The sequence below is a fragment of the Leptodactylus fuscus genome, chromosome 7 (genome assembly GCF_031893055.1).
Source record: "Leptodactylus fuscus isolate aLepFus1 chromosome 7, aLepFus1.hap2, whole genome shotgun sequence".
Taxonomy (NCBI): domain Eukaryota; kingdom Metazoa; phylum Chordata; class Amphibia; order Anura; family Leptodactylidae; genus Leptodactylus; species Leptodactylus fuscus.
This window is the reverse complement of record NC_134271.1, coordinates 149,980,727-150,006,537: the sequence shown is the minus strand read 5'-3', so window position 1 is coordinate 150,006,537 and position 25,811 is coordinate 149,980,727. Positions and strand designations below refer to the sequence as shown.

General features: G+C 43.6%; 1 protein-coding gene across 3 annotated transcripts in view; it reads right to left on the bottom strand.

The window, feature by feature from the left end:
• Window positions 1–856: 856 nt before the first annotated feature.
• The window catches only part of SEMA6C (semaphorin 6C), a 148,630-nt gene continuing 123,675 nt past the window's right edge, over window positions 857–25,811 (bottom strand). Inside the window, exons 13-20 of one of the 3 annotated variants that reach the window (XM_075283270.1) lie at window positions 25,071–25,226; window positions 24,706–24,879; window positions 24,487–24,624; window positions 23,431–23,508; window positions 22,066–22,118; window positions 19,489–19,539; window positions 14,658–14,807; window positions 857–3,513 (exon numbers count right to left, since the gene is read on the bottom strand). In XM_075283270.1, coding sequence (XP_075139371.1) covers window positions 2,264–3,513; window positions 14,658–14,807; window positions 19,489–19,539; window positions 22,066–22,118; window positions 23,431–23,508; window positions 24,487–24,624; window positions 24,706–24,879; window positions 25,071–25,226 — 2,050 coding nt within the window. In that variant the 3' untranslated portion in view covers window positions 857–2,263. The remainder of the gene's footprint in view (window positions 3,514–14,657; window positions 14,808–19,488; window positions 19,540–22,065; window positions 22,119–23,430; window positions 23,509–24,486; window positions 24,625–24,705; window positions 24,880–25,070; window positions 25,227–25,811) is intronic. The other 2 variants (XM_075283271.1, XM_075283272.1) reach the window with 2 other exon arrangements.

Sequence of the window (25,811 nt, the reverse complement as noted above, 5' to 3'; positions counted from 1 at the left end):
GATGTTTATGTAAAAATCAATTAGCACTCGTAAAGCTGCCAATCTCCGACTGGATTTACGCCAATTTTTTTTTTTCTTGTTAAATGCAATTATTTTTTTCTGCTTAGTGGTGGGAACGCTTATAGACACAGTCTTCTCTATGTCGGATCGTTTTTTTTTTTTTCCATAAACAGCGCCACCACTCTTCAAAGGTTGCATTTGGTATTACACCTCGTAGCCAACCCCATCAATGGAACGGTGTTGCAATACCACACCCAATCTTTGGACAGGTGTAACGCTGTAGCTGGAGCCACGTACAAGACAATTTATTGGGTAAGGATTACTCCTTGATGGGATATTCCCTGTTCAATGGAAATGGAAACAATCTCAAAAATTCCCACTCGGTCCCTAGTGGGTTAAAATAGCCCTATGTGAGAGAGATGACTTGAAATTTGCAAATTTAACCTGCAATTTTTGGGAAATTATTGACGTTCTGTATTTGTGGGATACATTGGTTATGACATGGTTTTATGGTGGAAATCCCGTGACTTCTGCGTGAAATTTTAGAAAAGTACGACATTGGACTACACAGAATAAAGCAATATGGAGCCCTCCTCGTTCCTCGTTCGCACTCCATCATAGAAAATAGTTCCATGTTCTTGGTTTCCCATGCCTTGTAGAGGTGCCCACCCCACTTGCCAACATCATGGTGAACCAATTCACAGCACCCATGCTGGAGCCCAATGGTACCTTGCCATTCTAGAACTACTTGGAGAACTTTCTTCTATGGTTTGTTTGGCCAACTCGCTTGACCACTGGTGGGGGACAGGTGGCCAAATCAAGGCCATTCGGGACCTCAGATGGAAAATTCGTTGGGTTTTTGGACAAAACACATGAAAATAAAAAAACTAAGGGAATCTGGAAACTAATTGGACACCACAGCACCCAAAGTCCTGAACTTGTCTGCAGAGAAGGGCTTTCCCGACAGTGTCAAGTGGAGATTTGTGACACTCCAAAAAGCACCTTTAGCAAAAAAAAAAAATAAAAAAAAATGATAACCACTCCGTGACAAAATAAATACAGACTCGTGTTGCTACAATCGCACTGTTCATAATACTAGATTGAAATAAGGCACACATGTACACAGACTATCCATTGAGCTAACTGGATTCAAACAAAGGCAGGGCCGGAAGGTCAAGAACCTCTCCTTTCTTCTCGAGGAACTTGACATCTTGGCCAACCCTGTCCGGAGGCTCGTCGTAAGAGGCAACTCTTTGGTGCCCCGTTCAGTTTGAGCACACAGTGCTTATATCTTGGCTGGCATACATCACCCTGATCTTGAATATATATTGTCATGTACAGTAAGTCACCGGGGATTTAAGGACAGCCGAGACGAGACTTGACTTTGCGATACTGATACGGTGAGATAATCGTAATGTGGTGGGCCACCATTGTTACCTAATCTTAATAGTTGGATGGGTCACCTTCTAGCCTGGCTCAGGCACCAACATCTATTCTCCATTATTTAGATTTTTTTCTTTTTTTTTGATCTATACACTTTCAGTAATATTAATATAGACGTGAGTTTCTCGCCCCTACACAGTAGGGTATTAAACCTCCTTTTATATGGAGTTAGGTTGTGAAATATATATATATATATCTTTATATATATACACATGGATGTATATATAAATTAATTTACATTTGATCTATTCCTCTTGAGGTATCCGTTCAATGTATCCAACTGCATCCAAGGAATCTCCGACGGATCATTCCACGTTCCTCATTAGTGGTATTTTACGGCTCAGGGACACAGGTAAAGTCCATTGAATTGATCCGTCGCGCGATGTGATCTGCGATGTTACTCCATTGGCCAGCCCGCCCCAACAATGTCAACTAATGGGTGGACTTTCTGGTCTCCGTTTTCGATGGACCCCACCAAGGGTCATTGGACGGCAACAAAGGTCAACAGATCATGCTCTCCAAGTCGAGGAAAACAATGTAGATAGGTAGAATACTTAAAAAATGAACAGCAGATGTCTACCGCCCAACAGAGTCCCTCCATCACCTTAAGAAAGGGGGTGTCGGTGGCTTAGTCCATCTTATCTCTTCCCACCGCTCTCCAGTCCTTTCACACTACATTCCTGTTTGCTGGAGATGACTTGACATTAGATGTTTTTGAAGGACTCTTTTTAGAGTTTTAAAACACCAAGGCAAATTTCATAGCATCTGTTTTCACATTTCAGAAGTTTAGTAGTGTCCTCTGTTTTGGTATAAGTGACCATTAATACTTAAACTGGTTTCCATCCTTTACCGGGGAAGATGGCAGAAACACAGGGTTTGAGGACATCTCCGGTCTCAAGGACAAGGTTCTTTTCACCATACTCCTCTGCATTGGGGTTTGATCTGTGTAGCTGTGCTGCCGAGATAGAAAAACACTGTGGCTATCCATAGGCACCGGGGTGCCTGTCGAATGCATCCTTGTGAGGAGAGGAGGTGGATGTTGTCTGGTCGCTTGGCCTAGACTATGTTGCCTTGAAATCAAGGGCCCACCTGGACCTATGTTCATGAGTTTGTGTCCGGAGGATAGAGAATGTCTCTGAGATGGGTGTCTAGACTGTTTTTCCAAGCAAGACTGAGGAGTAACATCTGGTGGGATGTCCAGTCTCCTGGGCAGACTGTCTCTTGGAAGCGTTGAGGAGCTATAGTAAGGAGCACTTTCAGTGTCGGGAATTTGGGGTTGCACTCTGTTCATGAAGGATACCGGTGAGTGAGGACTGACGGCTTGTGGGCTGATAGCCATCATGCCTGACATTTTTCTTGGTGATCCACCACCTTCAGGAAGGTGTTTTAGAAGTTCATCTAGAGTGGTCACCTCACCGCCTTTTGGAAGATAACATTGTGAATGACGAATCAAAGCCCTTTCAGAGTTGGGTATTTTCTTGTCATCTGCATAGCTGGAAAGTGGTTGGTCGTATCCATGCATGCTGCTTGGTAGGACCACAGTACTAGGAAACTGGAATACCTGGGAGTTTGAGACCGGGAAATGAAACACTGGGCTCTTGCCTTGGATTTCTTTAGCATTATTACAGTTCTGGTTTCTTTCCCATTGGTTCTTGAAGGCTTTGAGGTTCTTCAATGGCAGCTCTGGTGTTGACTCCGGGGTGGGAAGACCCTGAAGCTCTGGATGTTCTTTGCCTCCAGCTTTGGTTGTCTCTGCCGATTGCTCTTTGTCACTGTGAAGAAGAGTGGTATAGAGTTTTGGAGAAGTGGACTCCATCATTCCTTCCTTGGACTGACTGTCTAGAAGGCCGTTCATCTTTGCCAGACTCCTCAGTGACAGGGGCCGTTGAAGATTGGATTCAGGGTCCTTAGCATTGTGCTTGTTTTTCTGAAACATATGGTTGCAGTAGCAAGACACAAAAAGACCAGAGAAGATTGCTCCAACCACAAAGGCTACGAAGACGCATCCAATAAGGAAGGTGAAGTGGACGGTCTTGGTGGAATCTTTGCCCGTGACTTCCTGATGTTTACCTTCAAGAGAGAAGAGAAGTAAATTAGAGACGAAATAGGAACGTTTATATAGAAGACCAGAAAAATTCCTTTCATTATGGTATTTACGGTACTAAATGGAGTTTTATGACATCATCATCTCCAACTTGTGACATCATTTAGTGCTTTGTCAACGGATGTCAGAATCTGAGAATGTGAATTATGATTAAAGTATAAAATTGGGACATGGAGCCCAAGAAGGCCTGATCTGGGAACCTTTCCAGTCTCCTAAACCTTTAGGTCTAGATATAGTCCAAAAAATGGCATCATATGTAAGAATTCAGAGCCGGCTGTAGCGGTATACGTGATCTGTGCGGTCATGATCAGCTGCCCCTGCTGACAAGGGTGTCAGAGATTGTCTGATGCTTCTGATCATCATCAGGCCAATGTATGGCACCATTATTTAGGTATGACACCATATAGTTTACTGTATTATTTGTACACCGTATTGTCATCATCCTATGACTCTAAAAATAAGATATTCTGTGTCACATCAGAGACATCTGCCCTTTCACGTACAACGTTAATACTTCACAGTCTAAAGTTCTCCCTGTTTTTATTACTTTTAGTGCAGCCAAGGCTTCCGCACTTCTCCCGAACTCCCAGTCAGAAAAACAAAAGCTTGTTTATCGAGAAAACAAGTCAATATTAAAATTCTGTACAGGTAAAAAAAAAAAAAAAAGCAAACGAAAAAAAACTTTCCCAAAATTTGGTCAGTTCCCCAGAGATCTCTGCTGAAAGGAAACCCACAAAACTGCAGCTGAGGGTCCAATTATCTGTAGAGACTTCGCTCAGGGTTTCAGGGGGTGCACAGGAACGTTCCAAGACGAGAGGGATGAAGGGACAGACGGGCAAAAAATAGGAAAATTACTTTTTAAATTCTGACTGTCAGCTGGACTAGTGGTCTGTGCAGGTAGAGGTAAGTACACCGGTGTTATATATGTAGTAGAGGTAAGTACACCGGTGTTATATATGTAGTAGAGGTGAGTACACCGGTGTTATATATGTAGTAGAGGTAAGTACACCGGTGTTATATATGTAGTAGAGGTGAGTACACCAGTGTTATATATGTAGTAGAGGTAAGTACACCGGTGTTATATATGTAGTAGAGGTGAGTACACCGGTGTTATATATGTAGTAGAGGTAAGTACACCGGTGTTATATATGTAGTAGAGGTAAGTACACCGGTGTTATATATGTAGTAGAGGTAAGTACACCGGTGTTATATATGTAGTAGAGGTAAGTACACCGGTGTTATATATGTAGTAGAGGTAAGTACACCGGTGTTATATATGTAGTAGAGGTAAGTACACCGGTGTTATATATGTAGTAGAGGTAAGTACACCGGTGTTATATATGTAGTAGAGGTAAGTACACCGGTGTTATATATGTAGTAGAGGTAAGTACACCGGTGTTATATATGTAGTAGAGGTAAGTACACCGGTGTTATATATGTAGTAGAGGTGAGTACACCGTTGTTATATATGTAGTAGAGGTAAGTACACCGGTGTTATATATGTAGTAGAGGTAAGTACACCGGTGTTATATATGTAGTAGAGGTAAGTACACCGGTGTTATATATGTAGTAGAGGTGAGTACACCGTTGTTATATATGTAGTAGAGGTAAGTACACCGGTGTTATATATGTAGTAGAGGTAAGTAGAGATGAGCGAACACTAAAATGTTCGAGGTTCGAAATTCGATTCGAACAGCCGCTCACTGTTCGAGTGTTCGAATGGGTTTCGAACCCCATTATAGTCTATGGGGAACATAAACTCGTTAAGGGGGAAACCCAAATTCGTGTCTGGAGGGTCACCAAGTCCACTATGACACCCCAGGAAATGATACCAACACCCTGGAATGACACTGGGACAGCAGGGGAAGCATGTCTGGGGGCATAAAAGTCACTTTATTTCATGGAAATCCCTGTCAGTTTGCGATTTTCGCAAGCTAACTTTTCCCCATAGAAATGCATTGGCCAGTGCTGATTGGCCAGAGTACGGAACTCGACCAATCAGCGCTGGCTCTGCTGGAGGAGGCGGAGTCTAAGATAGCTCCACACCAGTCTCCATTCAGGTCCGACCTTAGACTCCGCCTCCTCCGGCAGAGCCAGCGCTGATTGGCCGAAGGCTGGCCAATGCATTCCTATGCGAATGCAGACTTAGCAGTGCTGAGTCAGTTTTGCTCAACTACACATCTGATGCACACTCGGCACTGCTACATCAGATGTAGCAATCTGATGTAGCAGAGCCGAGGGTGCACTAGAACCCCTGTGCAAACTCAGTTCACGCTAATAGAATGCATTGGCCAGCGCTGATTGGCCAATGCATTCTATTAGCCCGATGAAGTAGAGCTGAATGTGTGTGCTAAGCACACACATTCAGCACTGCTTCATCACGCCAATACAATGCATTAGCCAGTGCTGATTGGCCAGAGTACGGAATTCGGCCAATCAGCGCTGGCTCTGCTGGAGGAGGCGGAGTCTAAGGTCGGACCTGAATGGAGACTGGTGTGGAGCGATCTTAGACTCCGCCTCCTCCAGCAGAGCCAGCGCTGATTGGCCGAATTCCGTACTCTGGCCAATCAGCACTGGCTAATGCATTGTATTGGCGTGATGAAGCAGTGCTGAATGTGTGTGCTTAGCACACACATTCAGCTCTACTTCATCGGGCTAATAGAATGCATTGGCCAGCGCTGATTGGCCGAATTCCGTACTCTGGCCAATCAGTGCTGGCCAATGCATTCTATTAGCTTGATGAAGCAGAGTGTGCACAAGGGTTCAAGCGCACCCTCGGCTCTGATGTAGCAGAGCCGAGGCTGCACAAGGGTTCAAGCGCACCCTCGGCTCTGATGTAGGAGAGCCGAGGGTGCACTTGAACCCTTGTGCACCCTCAGCTCTGCTACATCAGAGCCGAGGGTGCGCTTGAACCCTTGTGCACACTCTGCTTCATCAAGCTAATAGAATGCATTGGCCAGCGCTGATTGGCCAATGTATTCTATTAGCCTGATGAAGTAGAGCTGAATGTGTGTGCTAAGCACACACATTCAGCTCTACTTCATCGGGCTAATAGAATGCATTGGCCAGCGCTGATTGGCCAGAGTACGGAACTCGACCAATCAGCGCTGGCTCTGCTGGAGGAGGCGGAGTCTAAGATCGCTCCACACCAGTCTCCATTCAGGTCCGACCTTAGACTCCGCCTCCTCCAGCAGAGCCAGCGCTGATTGGCCGAATTCCGTACTCTGGCCAATCAGCACTGGCTAATGCATTGTATTGGCGTGATGAAGCAGTGCTGAATGTGTGTGCTTAGCACACACATTCAGCTCTACTTCATCGGGCTAATAGAATGCATTGGCCAATCAGCGCTGGCCAATGCATTCTATTAGCGTGAACTGAGTTTGCACAGGGGTTCTAGTGCACCCTCGGCTCTGCTACATCAGATTGCTACATCTGATGTAGCAGTGCCGAGTGTGCATCAGATGTGTAGTTGAGCAAAACTGACTCAGCACTGCTAAGTCTCTGCATTCGCATAGGAATGCATTGGCCAGCCTTCGGCCAATCAGCGCTGGCTCTGCCGGAGGAGGCGGAGTCTAAGGTCGGACCTGAATGGAGACTGGTGTGGAGCGATCTTAGACTCCGCCTCCTCCAGCAGAGCCAGCGCTGATTGGTCGAGTTCCGTACTCTGGCCAATCAGCGCTGGCCAATGCATTCTATTAGCCCGATGAAGTAGAGCTGAATGTGTGTGCTTAGCACACACATTCAGCTCTACTTCATCAGGCTAATAGAATACATTGGCCAATCAGCGCTGGCCAATGCATTCTATTAGCTTGATGAAGCAGAGTGTGCACAAGGGTTCAAGCGCACCCTCGGCTCTGATGTAGCAGAGCTGAGGGTGCACAAGGGTTCAAGTGCACCCTCGGCTCTCCTACATCAGAGCCGAGGGTGCGCTTGAACCCTTGTGCAGCCTCGGCTCTGCTACATCAGAGCCGAGGGTGCGCTTGAACCCTTGTGCACACTCTGCTTCATCAAGCTAATAGAATGCATTGGCCAGCACTGATTGGCCAGAGTACGGAATTCGGCCAATCAGCGCTGGCCAATGCATCCCTATGGGAAAAAGTTTATCTCACAAAAATCACAATTACACACCCGATAGAGCCCCAAAAAGTTATTTTTAATAACATTCCCCCCTAAATAAAGGTTATCCCTAGCTATCCCTGCCTGTACAGCTATCCCTGTCTCATAGTCACAAAGTTCACATTCTCATATGACCCGGATTTGAAATCCACTATTCGTCTAAAATGGAGGTCACCTGATTTCGGCAGCCAATGACTTTTTCCAATTTTTTTCAATGCCCCCAGTGTCGTAGTTCCTGTCCCACCTCCCCTGCGCTGTTATTGGTGCAAAAAAGGCGCCAGGGAAGGTGGGAGGGGAATCGAATTTTGGCGCACTTTACCACGTGGTGTTCGATTCGATTCGAACATGGCGAACACCCTGATATCCGATCGAACATGTGTTCGATAGAACACTGTTCGCTCATCTCTAGAGGTAAGTACACCGGTGTTATATATGTAGTAGAGGTAAGTACACCGGTGTTATATATGTAGTAGAGGTGAGTACACCGGTGTTATATATGTAGTAGAGGTGAGTACACCGGTGTTATATATGTAGTAGAGGTAAGTACACCGGTGTTATATATGTAGTAGAGGTAAGTACACCGGTGTTATATATGTAGTAGAGGTAAGTACACCGGTGTTATATATGTAGTAGAGATAAGTACACCAGTGTTATATATGTAGTAGAGGTGAGTACACCGGTGTTATATATGTAGTAGAGGTAAGTACACCGGTGTTATATATGTAGTAGAGGTAAGTACACCGGTGTTATATATGTAGTAGAGGTAAGTACACCGGTGTTATATATGTAGTAGAGATGAGTACACCAGTGTTATATATGTAGTAGAGGTAAGTACACCGGTGTTATATATGTAGTAGAGGTAAGTACACCGGTGTTATATATGTAGTAGAGGTGAGTATACCGGTGTTATATATGTAGTAGAGGTAAGTACACCGGTGTTATATATGTAGTAGAGGTGAGTACACCGGTGTTATATATGTAGTAGAGGTGAGTACACCGGTGTTATATATGTAGTAGAGGTAAGTACACCGGTGTTATATATGTAGTAGAGGTGAGTACACCGGTGTTATATATGTAGTAGAGGTAAGTACACCGGTGTTATATATGTAGTAGAGGTGAGTACACCGGTGTTATATATGTAGTAGAGGTGAGTACACCGGTGTTATATATGTAGTAGAGGTAAGTACACCGGTGTTATATATGTAGTAGAGGTAAGTACACCGGTGTTATATATGTAGTAGAGGTAAGTACACCGGTGTTATATATGTAGTAGAGGTAAGTACACCGGTGTTATATATGTAGTAGAGGTAAGCACACCGGTGTTATATATGTAGTAGAGGTAAGTACACCGGTGTTATATATGTAGTAGAGGTAAGCACACCGGTGTTATATATGTAGTAGAGGTGAGTACACCGGTGTTATATATGTAGTAGAGGTGAGTACACCGGTGTTATATATGTAGTAGAGGTAAGTACACCGGTGTTATATATGTAGTAGAGGTGAGTACACCGGTGTTATATATGTAGTAGAGGTAAGTACACCGGTGTTATATATGTAGTAGAGGTAAGTACACCGGTGTTATATATGTAGTAGAGGTGAGTACACCGGTGTTATATATGTAGTAGAGGTAAGTACACCGGTGTTATATATGTAGTAGAGGTAAGTACACCGGTGTTATATATGTAGTAGAGGTAAGTACACCGGTGTTATATATGTAGTAGAGGTAAGTACACCGGTGTTATATATGTAGTAGAGGTGAGTACACCGTTGTTATATATGTAGTAGAGGTAAGTACACCGGTGTTATATATGTAGTAGAGGTAAGTACACCGGTGTTATATATGTAGTAGAGGTAAGTACACCGGTGTTATATATGTAGTAGAGGTAAGTACACCGGTGTTATATATGTAGTAGAGGTAAGTACACCGGTGTTATATATGTAGTAGAGGTGAGTACACCGTTGTTATATATGTAGTAGAGGTAAGTACACCGGTGTTATATATGTAGTAGAGGTAAGTACACCGGTGTTATATATGTAGTAGAGGTAAGTACACCGGTGTTATATATGTAGTAGAGGTAAGTACACCGGTGTTATATATGTAATAGAGGTAAGTACACCGGTGTTATATATGTAGTAGAGGTAAGTACACCGGTGTTATATATGTAGTAGAGGTGAGTACACCGTTGTTATATATGTAGTAGAGGTAAGTACACCGGTGTTATATATGTAGTAGAGGTAAGTACACCGGTGTTATATATGTAGTAGAGGTAAGTACACCGGTGTTATATATGTAGTAGAGGTAAGTACACCGATGTTATATATGTAGTAGAGGTAAGTACACCGGTGTTATATATGTAGTAGAGGTAAGTACACCGGTGTTATATATGAAGGTAGAGGTAAGTACAATCCATCCACAATCCCGTGGCCCTTCTTTCCCCTGGCTTTTTTTGGTAGGGGGCTCAATTATGACTTTTGGACTAGAGCTCAATTATTTCTAATACGCTCGTCCCTGACAGTGTTTTCCTTTATCCCAGAGTGAAGAAGTCATTGCCTACGCGGGTCATAGTATAAATGTAGCAGGGCATTGGACCATACCGCCATGTGTATAAGTGTAGCGGGGTCAATGGACCATACCACCATGTGTATGAATGTAGCGGGGTCAATGGACCATACCACCATGTGTATAAATGTAGCGGGGGCAATGGACCATACCACCATGTGTATGAATGTAGCGGGGTCAATGGACCATACCACCATGTGTATAAATGTAGCGGGGCAATGGACCATACCACCATGTGTATAAATGTAGCGGGGGCAATGGACCATACCACCATGTGCATAAATGTAGTGGGGGCAATGGACCATACCACCATGTGTATGAATGTAGCGGGGGCAATGGACCATACCACCATGTGCATAAATGTAGTGGGGGCAATGGACCATACCACCATGTGTATGAATGTAGCGGGGGCAATGGACCATACCACCATGTGTATAAATGTAGCGGGGGCAATGGACCATACCACCATGTGCATAAATGTAGTGGGGGCAATGGACCATACCACCATGTGTATGAATGTAGTGGGGGCAATGGACCATACCACCATGTGTATAAATGTAGCGGGGGCAATGGACCATACCACCATGTGTATGAATGTAGCGGGGGCAATGGACCATACCACCATGTGTATAAATGTAGCGGGGGCAATGGACCTTACCACCATGTGTATGAATGTAGCGGGGGCAATGGACCATACCACCATGTGTATGACTGTCTGAGGTGTTCTCCTATGACAGGGGGCTTTTAGACTCCAATCATAGGGACCTGAGTGCAATTTTAACCCCGATGCCCCTTGTTACACATTTCATTGATTCCTTTGTGCGGCGCGGATCGTCTTGGCTACATGTTCCTTCAAGTGACTACTTTTATTGAGTGGAGTAAGCTAATAATCTGAGCCTATTCTTCTGGCTGACCCGAGGTTCCTTTGAAGATCTCCTCTAAGAAGCTGTGTGTTTTCTGTAGAGCATTGTCCCGCCGGTTGCATCTGCTGATTTTTCTCTATCTCTGGTGTCTGACTCATGTCGCAAAGAGACCAAAGACATTTTCCACCAGAAGAAACCGTAGAGTCGCATCAGACATCAAGGAGCTCGGAAAATCTATGTGCGGTGCCATTCAACATCCCCGAAAAAGACTCAGTCATTGTTGTGTTAGCTAATAAAAGCGGCCTTCATCCCCAAAGGCTGCCTGGCGTGAGCCGAGCTCCAGGCCCCGAGACAACTTCATTCCGACTGGCGAAAGCCAAGCGCTCTTAATGCAACGAGAGGTGGGAGCCAATCAAACCCGAGCGCTCTCAGCTGCCGAGACGTAATGAGCTTCCTCCATCAAAGCCACGACAGCGGGTCGGCCAATCACATAAACTAATAGAAGACTATAATAATTACACGCGACTCCTCCGTGGACGACAGCGGGCTTCTTCTAATCTTTCCACGCTCCGAACTTTTTTATTTTTTTTTTTCGGTAAAAGCTCCGACATTCTTGGAACAATTTTCTCTTCGGAAAGTGTCGGCAAATTGCATTTTCTCAGTATCCCATTCTCAAATCAATTATTTTAACCCAGAGGTGAGGAGCCTTCCGGGGACGGAGAAGGCAGATAATTATTTCTTGAGATCGAGATCTATGAATTGGAATTTTTTTTTTTTTTACGCTCCCCCTTTTTTTTTGCCAGAGATTGATGCACTTTGGAGTTGGCTGTTGGTATCTCTGGGACGGGTATAAATAGACTGGGTCTATATTTACTTTGCTGTCGGCTCGGAAGGCGGTTCATGTTTAGTCAGGGGAGAAGGGGAAATTTTTGCCAATTCTGCAAAAAAAATTTCCAAGTTGTCACCATTCATGATGTAAAATGGCTTATTAGCGGAAAAGTATTCTCGTGTGCCAGTGAATGGAAGTTTTAGGACTTTCACAGTTCTTCCATTTGCTGTATTGTGGCAGGAACCCACTCTAGGGGAGCTCTACCTAATACCTAACGTCTTGGCGTTGGCTAGAATTTTGAGCAATCTCCTACTTAGAATGTTCTGTCTTGGGTTCCACGACTTGGGTCACTCAATGGTTACGATCTGGGTCTAACTGGTTGGCCCATAGTGGCAATCGACAATATGGTAAACCAATCGTGAGCTTGACAGGTCTTTACAGAAGGAGACGTGCTACCGAAAAATTTGGATTTTCACATCTGTGGTTGGATGGATGGACAATAGGGTTGAGTGATCGGGATTGGAAAAGATCGGATTCCGATTGGCGATCGAGTAAATTTCACGATCGCGATCAGAATTCCGATCCCAATCTTTTTAGGCGGGATCGAGGTCTGAGATTATTTCCCACAATGCTTTGCTACTGGCCAAGCATTGTGGGAAAAGCTAACAATGTTAGCTAGGTCACATAGGAATGAATGGATGCAGCCGGCACACAGCCTGTGCCAGCGTCCGGCCGCTTAACCCCCTGCACACTAGCTAACATCTCTAGTAGCTAACACTTACCTGCACAGAAGCGCTGCCGCTGGTCCGTTCCCCTGTTCTCGCCTCGCTGCCCCCGCCACCCAGGTTAGTGTTACAGACCTAGGAAGAAGGCGGGGCTTGTGGCTTAGGAGAGTGTGGGTGGGTACTGGGAGGGGAGCACTTACGTTTCCCTGCACTGTACCCGCCACAAGCCCCACCTTCTTACTAGGTCTGTAACACTAACCTGGGAGGCGGGGGTAGCGAGGCGAGAACAGGGGAATGGACAAGCGGCAGCGCTTCTGTGCAGGTAAGTGGACACCAGGGGGGACTAAGTAGCCAGAAGATTTTACTACACAGCGTGGAGTCTAACAATTAAAGCGTGCAATTTTTAGACTCCATGCCGTGTAGTGAATAGGATCGTTTTTAAAATTTGATCTCCAATTATTAAAAAAATTCCATAGACATGCACTGGGATCAGAATTGGGATCAGGTTCGAATGGAAAATGAACGGAAATCGGATTTTAAAAACGATCCTGAAATCTCAAGATCGGCTCAACCCTAATGATCAAGATTACATGGGGCAATAATTGGGAACAAAACTTGATCAGACAATTGCCGAGATCGATGTTTTAGGAATGGAAGGTTCCATGGATCACATATCTCAGTAACTTTTTGACAACCAGAAGTGACAGAGAATAGGTTCTTGGACCTTTTCTAATCTCTCTTCTGGTCAACAACTGGACCTTCTCTGGGTCCACAAGTTGACTTAGGGAAAATAGGAGAGATTCTTTGTAGTTTACGGTAGCCAAGGGGACAAATGTGGGACATCCATGAGGGTAAGTAGAGTGGGCTCTCAGATGTTGATAGATCTTTGGTCTGCTCTCTGATGGTCAAAAACTGGGCCCAGAAGATTCGTTAGATTATCTGTAGCTTCTGGTAGACAATGGGACAAATATGAGACCTCAATGAGAGTAAGCAGAATAAACCTAGGTCAACCAAAGCAGCCCATTGGTTCTTTTATGAAGGTCCAAGCAGATTCTTTTTGAGGTGGACAAATTTACATGGGACAAGGATCGAGAACAACAATTTGTGTGACGATTACCGATTTGTGTTAAGGACGTTTCAGGAATGGGATTTGTACTGGTTCCTACATCTTAGGAACTTCTTGACTACCAAAAATAACAGAGAAAGGGGTTCCTCAGAGGTTGTTAGACCTTTCCTCCTCGCGCTGATGATTAAAAATTTGACCTTGTCTAGGCCCACAAGTTGCCTAAGTTAAAGAAAATAGGAAGGATTCTCAGGAGTTTGTCGTAGACAAGAGGACAAATGTGAGACCTTCATGGGGTAAAAGAGAGATGTTACTACTAAAACCATGAGTTCTGATCAAAAAGGTCCAAGCAACTTTTTTAAAGAGCTAGTATACCAAAAGTGAGCCTACAGTACAACGTGATAACACAAGGAGATGTAGGCCGGTGGTCCTCAGACCTGGACATGGGTGTGATCGTGGAGTGATTGGCGGAGTAAGGAAGTTTTGAGGGATTTCCTGGATCCTGATGAAGGACACCATAGTCAGTTTCTCCTAAGAACGTAACAAAAACCATCTAAAAGTGTTAGCGCCCCTGCACATATGTGTCCTTATGAATCACTACTCAGTAACATCGCTGCATGATGTCTTCCAGGATAAAAACAAGATGAATTAGACAACCAAGTTATCACACCAACACGATTATTACATCTAATGAGAGCGTCGGAGTCTCATGCACGGGTCATGCACTGTCTGCCATACGCCCGCTCGCAGCCAGGGGACATGTAACCAGCACAGGATGGACAAAGCAGATGTTAGGCCTCACATCACGAATGGGTGGAAGGGATATGGCTGGGGGAGGGGAGGAGATGCGGCACCTCATCGGGTACAAGCCAGGACTATCCTGCAGCATCTACATGTCTGAGATAATTCATCTACCGAGAGCCTAGGGCTGCAAAGAATGAATACCCCTCTTACCCTGGGTTTTTAGATTGTGCCAGGCAGAACGTTGGTAGTAACCGTCTGATGTCACGCCTGGCGGGGCGTAGTGAGGCCCGCCGGGGTGAGTCACATCCCCAAGGGAGGCGACACTGGCAATGGTGATGTCACTGCTGGGCGGGACTTTCCCTGCATTACCAGCAAGAAATAAAACATAATAAAACATAGGCAAAGGCAACATCATCAATAGCGGTGAATAAGGTGCAGATTATCGGGGGGTGGAGCAGTGGGGGAAGGGGGTGGGGTGGGGGTCAGGGTCTGGTTAATGTGACCGTCACAAAACACCATTCAATGTGGATCAACAGCAAAGTAACCCAGTGTAAGAGGAGACAACTTTATCATCGATTGGTTCTATTGAGAGGGCTACCAGGACTTTCAGCTCATTTAAAGGATTAGTCCATAATATGGTGCAAATAGGCTACAAGTACTCTGGTTAATACTAGTCACTCAGATATTACACCTAATGATGACTATGATCAACAACGGTTGCAGAAACGGAGCCGAAAGTCGTCTAATCGCCATGTTCAAGCCCCGCCCTTTTCCCAGCAGGCCTATCACATTGCTATTTGTACCATATTATGAAGTAAGGCTTTTGACTTGTGCATGCAAACATATGGGCAGGGCAAGAAACTGACATATATACATCTCCCACTATAGTGGGCCCAACCGTATAGCCAACAGACATATACACTGGTCATCATATACACTGCATAGTGTAACAAACACATAGAGTGCACCACATATATACAGGACTCTCACAGGTATGTGCTATCTAGAAAAAGAATTATCGGACAGTGGAAGACCAGGCCTTAAAGGGGCAGGAGCCCTAAAATATTGGTTAAAGGGATCCTATCATTTAAACACTTTTGTTTCTAGCCGACACGTCGGAATAGCCTTAAGAAAAGCTATTCGTCTCCTACCTTGATCAGTCGCCTCTGGCCCGCCGTTTGGTGGAAATACTGACTTTTACTGGTATGCAAATGAGTTCTTTTGCAGCACTGGGGGCGGGCCCCAGCGCTCAGACAGCACTGGCGGCGTCCCCAATGCTGCGAGAGAACTCTCTCCAGTGATGCCTCTTCTGCGTCTTCTTCCGGCTGGGGTCACACTCCAGCGCCTGCGCAGTTGGCTCTGCCATCAGGACAAGAGCAGCGTGCACAGGCCGGCCAGCGGCCATTTTTTTGAAAGCCGCTTACGCGCGCATGCGCAGCACGCTCCTATTCTCCAAAGAACTACAGGAGCGTACTGCACATGCGCGCGAGGCGCTGGAGTGTGACCCCAGCCAGAAGAAGACACAGAAGAGGCGGTTTCTGTTGAAGATGGAGGCGTCGCTGGAGAGAGTTCTCTCGCAGCATTGGGGATGCCCCAGTGCTGTCTGAGCGCTGGGGCCCGCCCCCAGTGCTGCAAAAGAACTCATTTGCATACCATTAAAAACTATATTTCTACCGAACGGCGGACCAGAGGCAACTGATAAAGGTAGGAGACGAATAGCCTTTCTTAAGGCTATTCCCACGTGTCAGCTATAAAAAAAAGTGGTAAAATGATAGGATCCCTTTAATTTAGATTTTGGACAAAAATTTCTGTGTTACTTGATATACAAGGAAAGATAAATGGAGAAGAGCAACGTGTACAGTAATATATCTCTGAGCTGCAGTAACCCCGCTCTGTCACTAGGTGGCACAAATGTTTTGATTTCCAAAAGCCAAAATAGAGGAACATATGCGCATAAAATAATATCATTTACTGGATAATCTGGTTTTTTTTCCTCATATAACGGGCAGAAAAACACTAATGAATATTTTAACGCTTAGAAATCTTTTTCCATTGTAAATCCTTTAAGTGGTAGGTTTTTATTCTCTAAGAAACATAGAATTTAATTTCTTTTTTAACTCAAGATACCATCCTGTAAAATGTCTAAATTTTTTACCGCATGAAACTTCCTAATTGTAAATTTAATTATTTTTTTTTTTAAATTTTTTTATTTTTTTTTAAATAACAATATTAAAATTATAATTGAAGTGGAAAAAAACAAAACAAAAAATAAATACAAGTTAAACAATAAAATTCCTCTATTTTTTAGAACTAAAGACTAAACTGATATTTCTAATTTCTTAAGATATTTGATGACATTTTTAAATATGGTATTTTTTTCCTCAGATTTGTAAGATTGGTAAAGGGGTTTTTCCTCTAATGAGGAGCGCTCGCGCTGCCTTTACTCATATATTTTTGGCCAAATCTCACATGTATACAACAGGGAAATGACTTTTTTTTAAATTAGACAAATTTTTTAAAGAATTTTTGGTGATGTTTTTGATTTTCCAAATGAATACCTATCTTTAAAAAAAAAATCCTAAAAACCTTGCAATTCCAACTCTTGCCACCAAACTTAAAAGAAAATCCTAAAAACTTTGCAATTCCAACTCTTGCCACCAAACCTAAAAGAAAATCCTAAAACCCTTGCAATTCCAACTCTTGCCACCAAACCTAAAAGAGTTTGTGACTTCCTGTCTGGAGCACACCCTATTGCCTTCTATGGAAGAGTTTTCTGAGTATGCTCTGCAGATGTCATTGCATGGAACGGGGAGTAGATAAGATGTGAAATCCTCTATTAAGACTGATGGATTCCATTTGTTATCTACATATACGTGATAGCTGTGATCACCAGTGTGCTGTAGGTGAGGTGACTGCTGCAAAGAAATCTCCAACTGGAAATCTCAGCCTATTATTTGGCTTAGTGGTCAGAACTGCTGAATTTTTATGATTTTTTTTTTTTTTTTTATATAGATCATAACATACAAAAAAATTCAAAAACCTCACCAAAAATTGTTTAAAAATATGTTTAAGATAAAACTTAAAAAAAAATTTCAAAAATGTATAAAAAAAAAAAAAATTTTCCTATAAAGTGAAAAATATAATACAAAAAAAATCTAATATAAAAATCTGTATTTTCTTATGCATTTCGGAGACTAGGTCATTGTATACAAAATTGATGCCCCCCTTCCTTCTCCATGTTGCCGATTATTGCGGTTTGGTAAGGTTCCAGTGATCCGGCTGCCGCTTCTTTCCTCTCGCTGTGTATGTCACACTTCAGTAAATCTTTCCATCTGACAAACACCTTTTTCTCAAGTGACAAATCCCGAGCTTAGAGCGAGACGTCTTAAAGGCACGAGATGGGACCTGCTGTTAAATTAATGATATACCATCTTTTCTAATCCTCTTCAGCTGTCTCGTCTCTCCCGATACATCGCCACTCCGCTCTAACCGCGAACATCATCCCCGTGTTAGTCAAAGACGCCGGGTTCACAAATTAATTCCTGAGCGTTTTTTTTTATCAAGCTTAAAAAAAACGATTAAGACCTAATTAAAATGTCATTTTTTTTTCTTAATTCTTATTTTTTCTTTTGTCGACATCGGCCGTTCGTTTCTCGCGAGTATTAATTTACACGGACAGGCGGTAATAGGCTGATAATGTTAGTGGCGGTAATGAAGACGAGGAGAATGTCACGCGAGACGCCGACTAAAAGGCTTCTCATTAGGAGATTCGGAAGAGAATGCCAAAATGGAATTCTCGTCACAAATTAAAAAAAAAGTTAAAAACGTAAAAAAAAATAAAAAAATTGAAAAATGGAAATTGGAATAATTTCTGCTTGGCATTTCAATCTTGACAGTTACAACCAAAAATTTTTGCACAGATTTTTTTTTATTCACTTGACTCTTTGAGATTTCAATATTCCGTATATACTCGAGTATAAGCCGACCCGAATATAAGCAGAGGCCCCTAATTTTACCACAAAAAACTGGAAAAACTTACTGACTCGAGTATAAGCCGAGGGCGGGAAATGCAGCAGGTACTGGAAAATTTCAAAAATTAAAAATGGTCGGACAACAAAACAAAAACTGTGCTGAAAAATTCGGCTTATACTCGAGTATATACCTTCAATAAAGTATTTTTTCTTGTATTCTGTGAAAGAGTTGGCAATTTTTTAATTTTTTTTTTTTTTAAATTTGAAATTTAGATGATATCAATTTATTTAAATAATGTTCAATTAATAACTAGGACCAATTCACAATTATTCATGAACCCTCAGTTAACGTATATGCCTACACAGGGCAGCGTAGTCTCCACAAAAAACATGGCCAAAAATTCTCATATTATATATCTGTAGGCCAAGGAACAGTAGAGGCCCATAAATATCTATAGGTGTATTACCATAGATCCATATATGAATGTAGATATGTAATACAGCCATGTTCCTGAGGCCGCAAGGCAGCCGTACACCTGAACAAAGTCAGCCAAACCTACCAATTTTGGGAAGTTGGCCGGCTATCCCATGGGTGTACCAATTCTCCCCATCATATAATAAATTTCAGCCTGCCATCTCCTCCTTCTCCTTTGTGATAAGCCACCACTGTTGAGCGTTCAGCCACTGAAGATGTATGGCCAGCTTTAGGCTACTCAATGAACCGTCGAGATGAGTGGTGGAAGACGGTGAAATTTTGGTAAAATTCTACTATTTTTGGATTTTCTGTGTTTAGCTCATAAACCCCCCCACCATATTGTCTCCGGCAGCCAACACTTTGTTGTTAGGGTCACTATAAAGCAGTTTTATGGACCATAGATGGTCCTCAACATTCACAAAAGCTTATTGATAAGACCATGACCAGTTTGGCCAAACATACTTTGGTTTCTTGCCCGTTTTTGAGTAGAAAAATCTATTGTGAAAGACCATGTGATGCAAACGGCACTGGAAAGGATGGGGCATGGGCAAGGGAAGGGTGACAGAAGGAAGGAAAAAGAAGAGAAGAAAGTTACCATAAGAAGAGTCACCTTCAATGTCTGTGCTTCCGGAAGAGGTGACAATATCTGGAAAGGGGAACAAAAACAAAAAAAAAAATCAATTTAGAAATCAAGAAAGGATCGATTAAAATGGTAGAGGACTAATTTCATGCAAGTTTTTTTAAAATCAAATTTTTTTTTAAATTTTACAAATCAATGGATCGAACGATGGATTATACAGTCAACTTATTAAAATTGTTTCATTAAAGGGATCCCATCATTCAGAAGCAATTTTTTGTCCCTGACACGTAGGAATAGCCTTAAGAAAGGCTATTCGTCTCCTACCTTCTCCCCGCCGCTGTTCCGTAGAAATCCCGGTTTTCGTCGGTATGCAAATGAGTTCTCTCGCAGCACTGGGGGCGGGCCTCAGCGTTCAAACAGCACCGGGGGTGTCCCCAATGCTGCGAGAGAACTCTTCAGCGCCCCCTCCATCTTCTTCCGGCACAGGCTTTGAAACTTGTAGGCCTTCGCATACCCACAGGCCACAAGAACATGGCCGCTTACTTACTGTGCAAGCGGCCATTTTTCTTGCGGCCGTGGGCATGCGTAGTAGGCTCTACCTGAGGCCTACAAGTTTCAAAGCCTGCGCCGGAAGAAGAGACAGGAAGAGGACGTTCCTGAAGAAGATGGAGGGGGCGCTGGAGAGTTCTCTCGCAGCATTGGGGACACTCTCAGTGCTGTTTGAGCGCTGGTGCCTGCCCCCAGTGCTGCGAGAGAACTCATTTGCATACCGACGAAAACCGGGATTTCTACGGAATGGCGGGGTGGAGAAGACATCTAAAGGTAGGAGATGAATACCCTTTCTTGAGGCTATTCCGACGTGTTAGGGACAAAAAAATTGCTTCTGAATGATAGGATCCCTTTAAATTTTACAAAAAGTTTACAAATCAATAGACTGAACTACATGGATAAGAAGAGACGGTGAAGAAATAATTTCGAAGAGGGGAAAAGGTTACGGAAATATCAAAAATAAAATCACGAGGAGATGGAGAGCCTCGTGGTTTGTGAACACACAATAATAAACATCATCCCAACGTTTGTGAGTCTTAAGAACAACGCGTTTCTGGGAGTCAATAGGCTCAGTGTGAGTGAGGAGCCGGTCGCGAACAATCGGTCACTGTAGTGAACTCATGATCCGCTCTGTGAGGTTACACAATCCATCACAATCTGGCTGAGATTACAATATGTCCTTTACGGTCTTTAGAGTTGTCGGGGACGAGGACTCTTTATAGAACATTTCATCGCTCGCCAAACTTTCAATAAACAGGATCAAGGACTGGAGTCGGTGTCAAGTTTTTGTCTATGACTTGGGGCATGCCTTGATTGCCATATCACATTACCTTATTGTTTTTAACTTGGTGCCAAGCGTATACAGTAAGTAGGGTTTTTGGTGGACCAGAATTTGGTCAATGACCATAACATGCTTGTTTCCCACAAAAATAGCTGGTCACAATTTGTTGGGCCTCCTATTCCTTTCCCTATTATGGAATAGCCACACCCCTTTAAAAGACTCCTCCCCCTTTTAAACCCCTAAATCCTAACGCTCCTATCAATAGGGTTCCACATCAGTGTTGAGGGCCATCATATAGTGCTATTTTTGTATATCAGGACACCTGTATGATCTGCTCTTCAATGGGTCTTGGTTTTGGTTAAAAATGGAGACCACAATCCAAGCCTTAGGCCAACCCCTATGTCCTTCATCAGCTTGCGGGCCTATCTTCTTTCACGATTATATATTTTATTACATTTTCAGCCATACTATTATACCCAACGCACAAAAATGTATCTAATGTACAAAAAAAACCTCACAAATCTACCAAATTTTTGAACATGGAGTTCCCCTTTAAGAATCTCAGGCTCGAACGAAGATGGCCGATACTAGAAAGCAGAGGAGGCTCCGTAGCTCAGAGTAAAAAATTAATGCGGCCGTATGGACGGGTAATAAATAAAGACAGCATCGGACTAGAGAACAATAGCTACCAGTCGCCATTTGTCTTGTAAATGTCAGAACCCATAATGGGATCTTTACTTTCCAGCATGGTTTGGCGGTATAGATTGACTTTATTAATACGCAGTCTTGTAATGCGCCCAGAAGGCTTCCAACGTTGTGAAATATGAGATAGGAAATCAGACTTGAGAGAGTCAAATCCGCCAGTTAATATCCAGGCAGCTTTATCCCTTCTGCCTCGCGGTGGAATCTGAAAGCCCCCGTCTGGAGAAAAAAAAACCCGGTCGCAGAGGCCTCCTGCCGAGGAAGAACTATCTGTCGGACACACATTTTACCACGGCCGTTCCTATAAAACATGGCTTTCATGTTCGGCAAATAATTTGTTTACTGCAACCCCATGAATTTTCTTCATGACGATGGACGTATTAACTCTTACTAAAACCAAGTCCAACTATACATGACAACCGATTGGTGTAGCCATCAAGTAGGGTTCTTAGGTGGTGGGTTGTTCATCATCTGGTTGGTCAACCCGTCTACGATGTGACCACTGTGATGTCGGAGTCTGTCCTTGCACTACTAGTCTTCGAAAGTCGTGTCCCGCTTACCTTGACAGTTGCCTCTATGCTTCGGTTGCTCGATATCCTGTTCAAACGAAATCCTACAACCAAGAAAAGAAAATCCTATCAATCTCAGAACATCCAGATATGACCACTTTTGTTGTCAAGCTTGGATATGTTTTGGATGGGGGTCAGGACTGTATCTAACCAGCTTTCAATGTGGACGTTTTAAGAGAACCACCACCAACAAGATGGAAAGAAACATTCAAGGCTAAGACACGAAGAACCCTGAAGACCAAAGACATGCCAAAAAGACTATTCATATCCTTCATTAGGAGAAGACCATAACCACCAATGACAAGATGGATGGAAACATTCATGACAAAGACATTGAGGACCCTGGAGACCCAAGAAAAGCAGGACAATTCAAAGAAAAGCTATTCGTATGCTTCTTTAGGAGAAATTAAGAAAACCACCATCAACAAGATGGTTGGAGACATTCCTAATGAAGACACTGAGGACTTTGGAGACCCAAAAAGAAGTCAGGACATTTTGGAGGAGGACTCGACATGCATGACGATGGATGAAACATTCATAAGAAAGAAGTTGTGGGCCCTGAAGATCCAAGGCAAGTCAGAACATTTAGAAGAAGGAGTATAGCCTTCTTTGAGACACAAAGCTTAACAAAAAAATTAAGAGAACCACCATGAATAAGGTGGATAGAAACATCCATGACAAAGACATTGAGGTCTCGAAAGACACAAGAGAAGGTAGGACCTTCTTTGGAAGAAGATCCGACAGCAAAAACTTAAAACCCACCATCAACAAGATGGTTGGAGACACTCATTATGAAGACGGAGGACTTTGAAGGCCCAAAAAGACGTCAGGACATTTTGGAGAAGGAATCGTCGTCCATGAAGGCTAAAAACTGTACAAGGTTGTGGAGATGACTCGGCTTGACTGTCCACTTTGTGACTATCTACACCATGGAATGGAGACATTCATAATCAAGACAGAGGACGTTGAAAGCCCAAAAAGAAGTCAATTTGGAGAAGCAATCATCGTCTATGAAGGCAAAAACCTGTACATGGTCATGGGGATGGCTGACTCAGCTCGTCCGTCCACTTTGTGACTATCTACACCATGCATTATACATGCCTAGACGTCAAGTCAATTTTAATTGCTATAATTTCATGCTCCTGCCAAGGAACCTTATCTTAAGAATAATATATGGGCTGGGAAGGCGCGGATCCCTTTATATTTATCGGAACTGATTATTCATACTTCCGCTGCATTTAATGAGATCTTAGGGGACAATCGACTCCGTTCATTAGATGTTCAACCACCGTTTGGGGGTGAAGTGCCCCCCCACTCCCGAGCTTGTTACGTCATGCATCTTTCCTGTTCTATTACCTTATGTCGCTTCGGTAATTGGCGCAGTTCCCCGATTTTAACCACACGCAGTAAGGGTCTCTTGATGACAGGCAGCTTCTGCGGGAAAGGAAAAATAATTGACTTTGTAGAGTAGAACTTCTCAGAACGGAGCCTATGACATTTTTTGGACTCTGTGCAACCCACGCTCAAGACCAGTCACGCTAAGGCGCAAGTCGGGAAGCCAATGGAAGACGGGCTGTACGATTAACCCTGCACATGAACCGCTCTTATCGAAAAACCCATCTACATCAACAGACATCCTTACATCGGGGGGCCCCTGTAGGCACCACGCTAGTCTGGCGGCTTTCCAAAGATCTGAGGCTTGAGTGGGATGCATTTGGCAAGCGAGCTTTTTCTAGACTTCAATTCTCTCTTGGCTCCCATCACAATAAGGAGCCAGCAAATTAAAGCTTTTCCCTTTCCGCCACCGGCGGGCACCCTGGGACCCCTTCAAACGTTATTGCACGGCTCGTAATACTGATGACTTTGTGGTAGGGTTATTCAGCCTGGCGTATTTACCCGCTGGCAGGGGGAGGGGTTGTCTCGTTGAGGGGCATGCGGGGAATGAATGACAAGCCGCGAATTGTAAGCCGCTTTGTTCTCGAGATGCACACATGTGATGTGACTTTATTAATGAGATTATTACTGAGCTGGTTAATTTTACTTAGAACAGAAGGGATTTTTTTTTTTTTTTTTCAACTCCTTCCAAAACTGGCGGGAACAATAGATGTGAAGCGATTGTTGTAATGAATACAGCCCACTTAGACAGCACAAGCCACTGTTCTCCTTTCTTCTCTCCGTTATGTTCCATTGCTTTGATTGATAGAGCCCTTATTACGGGCAACATGTATCGTTCCCGCAGAAGAATTGGTGGAATTTTTGGGTTTTTTTTCTAAGTGAAGTAGGCAAAGCTAACCTGTGTACAAAGCAATTGCGTTCTGGTTCAAGTACTAGTTAGCTCATGGCCAAGGGTCTCCTACAAAAAATAAGCTCCGACGTTGTTGGCCAACCGCCACCCTCCTGGGAATGACCTACCTCCTACAAGCCCCGTACGATTCACACCGACTGAGAGGAATGCGAATGATACAGCTGGAGAAGGCGACAAACAGGGCGCGATTGTCTCGATCCAGCTGCAGTCCAAGGATCCTCCCATCGTCCATCTTCCCACCGCACCTGTGGTACACAACGTCTTATTGTATTGCATTGGTTAGCCAATCCCATCACCAATAAGTGTATTTAAGATTTAGCCCTTACCTATCTTGGTTGTAGACATTGATCTCTTCCAGGAGGACGGTTTCCACGGTGGAGTTTTCCGTCGTTCCTGTGAGAACCTTAAGAATTTTTCCATCTTCAGATCCCAAGAACAAGACCGTGTAATTTCCGTAAGGACCGGCTGAGGTGTCCGCAGCTATCTGTGTCAGCTTAAACCTGGGAAATGAGATCGGGAATGGATGAAGTGAAAGGAATGGACCCATATCAAGACAAGTCAATGTTCTAAGCTCAGAGTAGCCCTCAGACAATGGGAATGTGAGAAATTTTGTAGAGGAAGTTACTTTTTTTTTCTTGCCATATGGTCATTGTTTTGGGTTCATGATAATAACTCATTGGTTTCTCCATACCTGCTGGTTGTTTTGGTAAACCATGGTGTCTCTGTAATGGAAGGTACGGCCTCATCCAAGAGAGGGAAAGATTTGATGAAGGAAAGGGTCTCATCTGGAAACTCATTGGATGCCTTGTAGGAAGCAGCACTGCCATAGCCGGCACAACACCCGGGCCTGGAAGATGGGAAGAGAAAAGTCAAAGTTCAAGCTATTGGTCTCCTTCAACCTTCCAGTTATAGATGTGTTTGAAAACTTAAGCTATGGATCTCTTTGAAACCTCAAGTTATTCATCTTTTTGGAGACTTGTGCTATTAATCTCTTCAAACTCCAAGCTACGGATCTCCTCAACGTTTCAAGCTATGGATCTCCTTCACACCTCAAGCTAGGCACGTCTTTGAAACCTCAAGTTCTCCTTGAAGTCTCAAGTTATAGATGTTTTTGGAGCCTCAAGCTATTAATCTCCTCAAGCTTCATGCTATATATCTCCTCAAAGCCCCCAGCTATATATCTCAGCAATCCTTAAACTATTTCCTTAAGGCACAAAGTTGTGGATCTTCTCAGAGATTCAAGCTATAGCACTGCCCCAAAGCCTCTCCAATATTATTTTCTCAAAGATTAAAGATAGGGGTCTCCATGAACCCTCAAGTTATGGATCTTCTTGAAACTTCAAGCTATGGATCTCCTCAACATTTCAAGCTATGGATCTCCTTCACACCTCAAGCTAGGCATGTCTTTGAAGCCTCAAGTTATGGATCTTTT